The sequence below is a fragment of the Sciurus vulgaris genome (assembly GCF_902686455.1).
Source record: "Sciurus vulgaris genome assembly, chromosome: 19".
Lineage (NCBI taxonomy): Eukaryota > Metazoa > Chordata > Mammalia > Rodentia > Sciuridae > Sciurus > Sciurus vulgaris.
The window spans coordinates 13,500,531-13,510,889 of NC_136480.1; the positions used below are offsets into that span (position 1 = coordinate 13,500,531).

Consider the following 10,359-nt stretch of genomic DNA (forward strand, 5'->3'; position numbering starts at 1 on the left):
AATTTGGCCATTTGACACAAAATATTTTCAAATTTTTTAATCCAATGATGCCAACTCTGGAACTCATCCTCAGGAAATGCAGATCAAATAAACTGATGTACAACAGCAACACCCTGGAAACCATTCAAATGTCCAATAATGAGGAAATAACCAAATATATAAACTATGGTAAGACGCAATGGCACACACCTGTAATCCCAGCTACTAGGGAGGATGAGGCAGGATAACTAAATTCTAGGTTCTGGGAAACCTCACAAGACCTGGTCCCAAAAATAAAAAATAAAAATAAATAGCTAGGGATGTAGCTCATTAGCAGAGAGCTTACCTAGTACACAAGTTATTGGGTTCGATTCCCAGTACCATACACACACACACACACACACACACACACACATACACACACACACGACCTTTAAAGTGACCATCACTGGGAGGATGTCTCACGTTCCACCACTCTGAATCTATATTCCAAGACCACATCACATGAAGACTACCTTCCAAAGCTTCAGATTTGTTGAACATGGATAATTGAACCACATCATATTTTCCTTAAAAATGATTTTTGCCATTTTTACCCCAAAATAATTAAATAAATCATGTTATAAAAACTTAAATTAGGGCTGGGGATATAGCTCAATGATAGAGTACTTGCTCAACACATGCAAGGCCCTGGGTTTGCCCCCCAGCACCACAAAATAAATAAACACATTTATTTATTTTTATATATTAAAAGTAGTCCAGCCAGGTGCAGTGGCACTTGCCTATAATCCCAGTGGCTTGGGAGGCTGAGGCAAGAGTCAGCAACTTAGCAAAACCCTAAGCAACTCATCAGGACCTTGTCTCTAAATAAAATATTTTTAAAAAGGGCTGCAGATGTGGCTCAGTGGTTAAGCACCCCTGGATTCAATCCCCAGCACTCCACAAAAAATAAAATTAAATTAAAAAATAGTCCATTAACTCAACAATGCCTATTAACCAGTTATGTAAATGTGTGAATACAATTTTCCACTCCTCCTCCTTTCCACTGGTTATTATTCACTTCTTTTCCTAATGTCCATACATGTGAGTGTATATATAATACATATAAACACACACACACACACACACACTTCAAGTCCTTATGTGTAATAGTTTGCAAACACGCATGCTTAAGATGCCTAAATGTGCTGGGTGTGGTGGTGCAGGCCTGTAATCCCAGTGACTTGGGAGGCTAAGGCAGGAGGATAGTAATTCAAAGCCAGCCTCAGTAAAAGCAAGGCGCTAAGTAACTCAGTGAGACCCTGTCTCTATTCAAAATAGAACTGGGGATGTGGCTCAGTGATTGTGTGCCCCTGCGTTTAATCCCTGGTATCCCAACCCCCCGACCCCCGCCACCAAAAAAAAGATGACTAATAGTAGCCACGTACAGTGCATAGGCCTATAAGCCCACATACATAGGAGACTGAGGCAGGGGCATGGAAAGTGTGAGACCAGCCTGGGCAACTTAGCAAGACCTGTCTCAAAGTTAAAAGGGCTGAGGATGTAGCTTAGTGGCAGGGTGCCAGGGGTTCAATACCCAGTACAGAAGAAAATAGACTGAATATAAAAATGCCATACAAATTTAGAGGTCTGGAGGTATACCTCATTGGTAGAGCACTTGCCAAGCATGCGTGAGGCCCTGAGTTTGCTCCCCAGCTCTGCTAAATAGATTAAAAATAAAAAATTTTTAAAAATGCTATTCACATTCAAAAAAGGAGCACATTATATATGAGAAACTTTTTTGTGCTGAAGATTAAACCCAGGACCTTACATACTTAGTCAAGTGCTTTAACACTGCACTACATCACCAGCCCACAAAAATGATCTTTAAAGAATTAAAATCTTCCAACTGGAAGCTCTCTGGTCCTAACCTCAACTGGAAAAAAAGAGGCAGGTAGAAAACGAAGAAAGTGCATTTGCCCTGGGATCTAACTCTACCCCTGCTATTTCCTAGTGCTGCTGCCTTTGGAATTTCACTTGCTGTCTCTGGACTTTCTGGCCACATCTTTGAAACAAGGGTAAAGTTAGAATATGGAAGGATGTTTTAAAAGAAGTCTTTTTAAAAAGACTCTAGATTCAAATTTCTACAATCTTCCCACACACCTTTTCTTAATTCTCAGTAGTAATTAACTTCCATGGAGTAACCCACCTGATTAGCAGAATCTGCAAAAGTGTAGACAAATTTTCATGACAATATCCATTTTAACAGTACACATTTATAAAAATCTGTTTTATAATGTTTTGGCAAATTCTATTCAATATTTCTTAGTAACTATACTATAAACTATAAGTGTCCCAAAGATTACACAATATTCACTACACATAACACACATGACTGATTATGCAATAACTGCCAGAATAGTTAGCAATGGGCATTATTTCATTCCCTAACACAAACATAAAATTAAAGTCTAGGGGTGTTTCTTTTTATAATGTCCAAAAGAGACCATTATCTAAATGAAATGTCTCTTCATAAAATATTAGAAAAAATAAGGTATCATTTCAGTTTCAAAACCCTGTATTTTAAGACTGAACATCTCTGTAACATTATCTTTTAGAACTCAACCAAAACCTACTTATAAGTAATTCAGCATCACAATCCTTTTGAGTAAGATAAATCATCTATGTAATCTGTCATAACTTTTAAGGTAGATGCAGTGATATTTAAATTTGATGGAACTATATTTGATTAATTAATTTATATTTAATGCATTAAAAAAAAAAGCTTTATTTTTAGAAAAAGAAAACTGGCTTCACTTGAAGTTTTCCCTACCAGGGAAGTTTCCTGTTGAATGTAAATAGCAACTTTCTAAAGGGACACGCATTGCTCAACACATCTGTGTTTCTGATTCTACAAGTCAAATATTTTATACAAAATACAAAGAATTAGCTGGGATGTGGCTCTGTGGTAAAGCACTTGCCTAACAAGCATGAGACCCTCAGTTCAATCCCCAACACTAAACAATAGAAAACAAAAACAACATAAAACACAAGGGAAAAAGCAATAAATTATAAAAAACTAAAAAGAAAAAAAAAAACTAAAATACAAAGAATTATACAGTTGAGTCTTTTTTTTTAAATGAGGTCCTCAATTTAGTACTTTAGATACATCATTTTTATCTAAAAATCCTCTAATCACTAACCTTTTTCTCACCCTCAATATATTCTATAGGGACCATTATGCCCAGCCAGTACTGTTAAAATTTTAAGGTATCAGGCTGGGGTTGTAGCTCAGTGGCAGAGCGTTGCCTAAAACATGTGGGACACTGGGTTCAATCCTCAGCACCACATAAAAATAAATAAAATAAAGACATGCTGTCCATCTACAACTATTTAAAAAATTCAAAAATACAACAGTTTAAAAAAAAAAATCACAGACAAGTCTTTACGTGTTTTTTTTTTTAGCATTTTGAAGTTTTTTAAAGCATATTTTCAGCATTTTGAAGGCCACCATCAATTATGGTACAAGTTTTTCCTTTTCTAAAATTAATATTTTTAATTAACAAATTATGATTGTTTTGATGAATTATATGATACAGAATGATTGCAACAAGTTAATTAACACATCTTATCATTTTTGTGGTGACAGATTTTCTTAACACAGCCTCTCCACACCATTATAACTCAAAGAGAATAGTCCAAAATAAACAGTTGGAACCACTGGGTCACTGTGTATTCAACAGCTCTGCAGAAATTTTGCTGTTAACTAAAATTAATTTGAAAGGAGAGGGCATGACCAAACTTTACAACAGCCTTAAATCTATACTGTAGCCCACATTTAGGTTCAACCTGAGAGTCAAAGGAAACAATTGCTGTCCAGTGCCTTCTCAATATTTTTCATTGTTTCTGCATTTAATAGAGCCACTACAAATAATAACAATAGTTACCATTTAGCTACCCCTTAGATGGGCAGGCATAGTGCTAGTCACTGAACATTTTTCATTCCATTTAATCTTCAGAGCAATGCTGTAAGAAACATATCATTATCTGCTTTTAATAGATGAGAAGCAAGGACTCAAAGAAGCTGTGGTGGATCCAGATTTCAAATCCAGGGTTCCTTGATATCAAAGTTCAAGCTTATAATATTAAGCTATAGTGTCTACTGAAGACAGAAGCACTAAAATCAACAAGTTTCTCAAATATTCACTCAACTGTTTTATATTTTCCATGCATAATTACTTTTCTGCAACACATACAGTTGATTGTACTAATTCACCTATCTACACTATAAATTAAATCAACTTTGTCAAAGGGATGGGATTTAGAAGGTGACTACAATTCTTAAGTTAATATCAGAAAATTTACAGTACTCAGGCTAAAGCCTCACCTTTTTCATATCATATTTAAGTTTTAATATGGCCTAAAGTTTGCATCTCCTTATTTAGTCACGCCAAATATTTATTTTAAAAAAGTCATTCTAAGAAAAATAACATTAGGAAAGGAGTAAAACAAGTCGGCAAATTCTCTATACTTACACGCAACATTCTCCAAAAGACGTTTGGATTTCTACTAATCTTTTTTCCTCCAAGTCTTACTCACCCCTGTTGCTCTATTATTGCAAGGACTAAGAGTCACAAGCTACCTATTTTCTCCAACAAGGCAGCCGTGTTTGAATCATTCCTGTAACCAAACCAGTTGGACGGCCAGTTAAATAAAGATTTCAACAGTCATCTAAAAGGTGAAAGAACTGCTGCAATCTCTCTTCAGAACACTTCTAAAGCTCATCCCTGGCAAGTCCAAGCCCCTATCAGATAAGACTGAGTTACTGCAACTTTGGGGGGGGGGGGGGGGTCGAAGTAAAGACAGACGAGAAATCTTTCATTCCTATTCCTTCCCCAGCCAAAAACGCACGACCGAATAACCACCCTACTTGATCATTACTGAATAAACACCACAGTGAATGGAAGTTCTCGGAGCAATTTCCCTCCCCGTCACCCATTCCCCGGGCCTGGCATAAGTTACGGTGCTGGCAGTCCCTACTCCGGGGAGAAGCACCCGCAGACGACAAGCCCCCTTTTGCAAGACAGTTAACGTGACGCTGGCGGCAGAAGATCCATCTTACCCACTCGCCTAATAAGACAATTAGCGCTGGGAAACACCCACACCCGACTCCTTGGCTCAATAAATACCGGGCTACGGTGGGACTCGGTGGGACTGTCCCTCCCCTCTGCCGTCGGCCGGATCTCCGACCCTCGGAGCACCAGTGGAAGCCGGTAAGTGAATTCAGAGAGGTCAAGCGGCCCTGAGAAGTCTGCAAGGCGCCCACACTGCTCTCCTGCCCCCAACAATGGGCCACTTGGTCCCAAGCAGCAACTTGGAGGAGGAAAAAAAAAAAAAAAGGACTCTTCATTCTTCACGCTCTCCCGACAAGGACGGACTGGCCCAATCCCACCCCACGGGGAGAGTGTCGGGCGGAGTTTAACCCCTGAGCTGCCCCCACACCCAGCCAAGCCCAGCGGCTCCGCACGCCGTCCCCGCCCCACAACAACAGCACTTTAAACAACGTGACCAGCTCCGGGCGACCCCGTCCCCAGGCCTCCGCGTTGAAAGGCACGGCTCTTCCAAGGAGACCAAAGGCGATTAACCCCGCCGCTGCCGACCTCGGCCGCCGGCGCGCGCCAAAAGCCGCCCCCTGACCCGCGGGAGAGGATGGCCGGGCCCCAGGCCCCCGCCCGACCCGCCGCGCCCAGAAGGGGCGGCCTGACCCCGGCCCCAGGGGAGGAGCCGGCCGACCCGCAGCGGCCGAGCCCGGACGGACACTCACCGCGATGACATTGACGAAGGTGGTCTTGCCCGAGTACTGCAGCCCCACCAGCGTCAGCTCCATCTCCTCCTTCCAGAACAGCGAGCGGAACCAGTCCAGCAGGCGGGAGATGAGCGCCAGCATGATGACGGCGCGGAGCGAGGGCGGACGGGAGGGCGGGCGGCAACGGCGGCGAAGGCTCCCACACGAGCGGTCCTCAGCCCGGACCCCCCCAACGGCTCCTCGGGGCCCCGGCGCGACACGGGCGGACTCGGGCGGGCGGCGGCGGCCGGAGCCAGGAAGCCAAGCGGGTCATATGACTCGCCCTACCCCCCACGCCGGGCCCCGCGCCGCGGTCGACGCGCACGACAAGAGCGGCTCCACCAGTCTAGCCAGGCGCGCCCGCCGCCTGCAGCGCCACCTGGCGGGATCCCACCGCAGCACAGCAGCACAGCAGCACAGCACACCACACCAGCATCCTGCATGCCTCCTTGGCAGGCTCATAGTTGGTTCATTCGCCCTTCTCTCGTCATGCAGCTGTTCACTCGTTCATTCACTGACTCGTTTATGCGAGTATTCAAGTTTTCTTTAAGTGTTCATGGACAACGTACTCAGCGTGAAGACTTCAAGATTTGTAGGGGTTTCAATTATATGGTTGTATTTGAGTGCACGTATTAATATGTAACAATCAATGTACAACTATATTGCACCAATAAAAAATGTGGGGAAAAAGAGACTGTGGGGAGTGGGGAGGTTAGCATAAAATTAAAAACTGAGCTGGGTGTGGTGGCACAGTCCTGTAATCCCAGCAACTCAGGAAGCCGTGGCAGGAGGATTCAAAGTTCAAGGACAGCCTCAGTAATTTAGCCAGAACCTAAGCAACTTAATGAGACCCTGTCTCAAAAGAAAACATAAAAAGGGCTAGGGATGTGACTTGGCAGTTAAGCGCCTCTGGGTCAATCCCTGGTACAAAAAAAAAAAAGAAAGAAAGAAAGAAAAGAAGACAATAAAAAATAAATTTAAAACTCTGGCCTACATTTTTGGTAATAGCAAAAGATGAAAAACATCAAATGTTTAAATCATGTGGCCAAGCATGTTGGTCTATACCTGTAATCCCAGCAACTCAGGAGGCCTAGGCAGGAGGACCACAAGTTCAAGGCCAACCTCAGCAATTTAGTGAGGCCCTAAGCAACTTAGCAAGACTCTGTCTCAAAAAATGAAAAAGGGCCAAGATGTGGCTCAGTGGTAAAGCACCCCTGCATTCTATTCCCACTAGCAAAAAATTAAAAAATAAAATAAATATGATGCATCTTCTGGGAATGGGGGGGCACTATATACCTGTAAAGGAAAAAAAAGAAGAAAGTCTCTTTAAACCATTGGAATGATGTCCAGGAAATACTTTCAAGAAACAGAAACTCAAGGTTCTGACTGTGTATGTAATAATATCTTTGGTGTAAGAGGAGAAAATAATATATATATGTAAATATATGCATATATGGTATTTTGGGTGTAAGGCAGGAAAATATGAATATATATGGAAATATGTGGTATTTGCATAATGAAATCCAGGGAGAATAATGAAAACATTTTCCTGTGGGTACAGGAAACTACACAGAGTGCAGGAATGGAAACAAGACTTCTCCAGGAACCTTTTTATACCATTTTCACTTTTCAGTCACCTAAGTGGGTTGCCTGTTCAAAATGTAACTTAAACTGTGTGCAGTGGTGCATGCCTATAATCCCAGTGGCTCAGGAGGCTGAGGCAGGAGGATCATGAGTTCAAAGCCAGCCTCAGCAAAAGCGAGGCCCTAAGCAATTCAGTGAGACCCTGTCTCTAAATAAAATACAAAATAGGGCTGGGGATGTGGCTCAGTGGTCAAGTTCCCCTGGGTTCAAACCCTGGTATGCCCCTCCAAAAAAAAAGGGTGGGGGGCTGGGGATATAACTCAGTGGTAAAACATCCCTGGGTTCAATCTCCAGCACCAAAAAATAAGCAATTTAAGCAAGGCTGGTGGTACATGCCTATAATCTCAGCTACTTAAGAGGCTAAAGTAGGAGAATCAAAATTTAAGGCCTCAGCATCTTAGTAAGATTGTCTCAGAAAAAAAGAATAAAACAACCTGGGAAGTAGAGCATCCTGGGGTTCAATTCCCAGGACCAAAATTAAAAAAGGCGGGGGGGGGGGGGGCACTTGGGGGAGAGGAACTTAATTAAAATATCTGCAAGGATTTTGAATTTCTTAAAAATCCCCTTGGGCTGAGTGAGGTGGCATACCTCTAATCCCATCAACTGGGGAGGCTGAGGCAGGAGGATCACAAGACCAAGGTCAGCCTGGGTAATTTAGTGAAACCCTGTCTAAAAATACAAAATAAAAGGAGCTGAGGGTGTGGCTCAGTGGTAGAGCACCCTAGGGTTCAGGCATGGGAGTGCCCCAGGGCTGAAGATATAACTTAGTCGTAGAATGTTTGCCTAGAACAGGCGAATGTTTGCCTTGATCTCCAGTGGCCAGAGAGTAGGGGCAGCCCTCGTGGAATTTGCTTCCCAGTGGAGGAGACAAAGTATAATAAACAAATCAACATGGAATAGAAGGACACGCAGTTCTGAACATTGGAGAAAACTGAACAGGAACAGAGAATGGGCAGGAGTGAACTCTGTTCTCATTAGGGTACGGTGGCCCTGGTAGGGAAGATTTGGAGGAAGCAAGAACGAGAGACCAGGCAGATATCTGGGAGAAGCACATTCTAGGAAGAAGGAAGAGCAAAGTCCTGAAGGGGAAGGAGCCTAGAATGTTCTGGGCATAGAAAGCCAGTGTGCTTGGCATAGAGTAGGAAAGCCAGGTTGGAAAGAGGTGGGTAGAGAAAGAGGCAGGGACCAGATGGAATTTGGAATGGGGATTCTAGTATGGATGTTGTTCCACGTGATAAGGAAACCAGGAGAGAGATTAAATTATTTTTAAAAGTTCATTCAAGGGGCTGGGGTTGTGGCTCAGTGGCAGAGCAGTTGCCTAGCACGTGCTAGGCTCTGGGTTCGAGCCTCTGCATCACATGAAAAATAAATCCTTAAAAAAATAGGGGCTGGGGATGGAGCTCAATGCTAAAGTGCCCCTGGGTTCAATCCCCAGTACCAAAAAAAAAAAAAAAAAAAGAAGATTTAAGTCCTGTCTCCTACTGGGTGTGCACAGTGGCACACACTTGTAACCCCAATAGATCAGGAATCTGAGACAGGATGATCACAAGTTGAAGGCCAGCCTCAGCAAGTTTAGAGAGCTCCTCAGCAACTTAGTAAGACCTTGCCTCAAAATGAAAAGAACTGGGGACCCAGCTCAGTGGTGGAGCGCTTGCCTAGCATGCAAGAGGCCCTGTGCTCCATCCCTAGCACATCCCCCCTCAAAAAAAGGAACAGGACCATTTTTGGAGATAGAGGATCCTGCTGGAACTGGATGATAGTCTATGACTCCTGTCTGCATCAGAGGACAAGAGATCACACAACTGAGGGAAGAAGGTCACATGACAAGAAAGACAGGGATCAAAACGTGGCACCCGTAAGCCCAGGAACACCAAGGATTTGCAGCAAACACCAGCGGCTGAGAGAAATGAAGGATTCTCCCCCAGAGGCTTCAGAGAGTCCCTGTGACCCTGTGGTTAAAGACAGAACTGTGATGATTCCCTCCAGAACTCCAGATGGCTAGCCTCCAGAATCGTGAGACCTTTGTGAGGTTTTAAGCCACCCCGTTCATGGCACTGCCTTATGGCAACCCTAGCAAACTAAGACAGAGGGCAAGAGCAGAAGCAGGCTACGGCTGGGATGCTGGAGGCATGTAGGGGTCGGTTATCACACAACCTCCGTTCTAGGGGGAGAGACCGTGAACAAGCAGGAAAAAAAAAAAAAAAAAAAAAAAGCTGATTTCATTTATTTTGGTTTTTTTTATTTATTTATTTTGATGCTGGCTAAAAAACTCAGTGCTCTGCCCTTTTAGGTAAGCACTCTCCCCCTGAGTTACAGCCCCAGCCCAAGCTAATTTTAAAATGAGGAATTGAACAGTCTACAGCCTGTAGTTCTTGGTAATTCTTTCCACTTCTAACATCATTAGTCAAGGGAAAAACCACTGCTCAACTGCGGAATTTGAGCTCCCATTTTAAAAAACACTACAAATTTATTTTTATCATGAAAAAAATGGTTTAAAAAAATAATAATAATTAAAAAAAAAAAAACAGGCAGGCACAGTGGTGCACAATTGTAATCCCAGCAACTCCGGAGGCTGAGGCAGGTGAACTGCAAGTTCAAGGCCAGCCTGGACAACTTAGCAAGGCCTTCAGCAATTAGCCAGACCCTACCTTAAAATAAATGAAGTCAAGGGGAAAAAAAGGACTAGAGATACAGCTCAGTGGTAAAGGGCCCCTGGGCTCAGTCCCCTGTGTTAAACAAATAAATAAAACAATAGAGAAGTATAAGACAAAAGTAAACCATCTTTGAGCATTTTTAACCCTGCATCTCTGAAGTGATCAGTTTTTGTTTGTTTGTTTTTGTTTGTTTTTTGTTTTGGTCCTGGGACTTGAACCCAGCTGGGACTCAACCACTGAGCTACAGGCCTTTTTATT

The 10,359-nt window shown here is 43.0% G+C and overlaps 1 protein-coding gene across 2 annotated transcripts in view; it reads right to left on the reverse strand.

Moving 5' to 3' along the window:
* The window catches only part of ARL8B (ARF like GTPase 8B), a 47,526-nt gene extending 41,434 nt beyond the window's left edge, over positions 1-6,092 (reverse strand). The window contains exon 1 of one of the 2 annotated variants that reach the window (XM_079122215.1): positions 5,783-6,092. In XM_079122215.1, coding sequence (XP_078978341.1) covers positions 5,783-5,905 — 123 coding nt within the window. In that variant the 5' untranslated portion in view covers positions 5,906-6,092. Of the gene's footprint in view, positions 1-5,080; positions 5,634-5,782 lie in introns of those variants that run through there. The other variant, XM_079122214.1, reaches the window with a different exon arrangement.
* Positions 6,093-10,359: the final 4,267 nt, after the last annotated feature.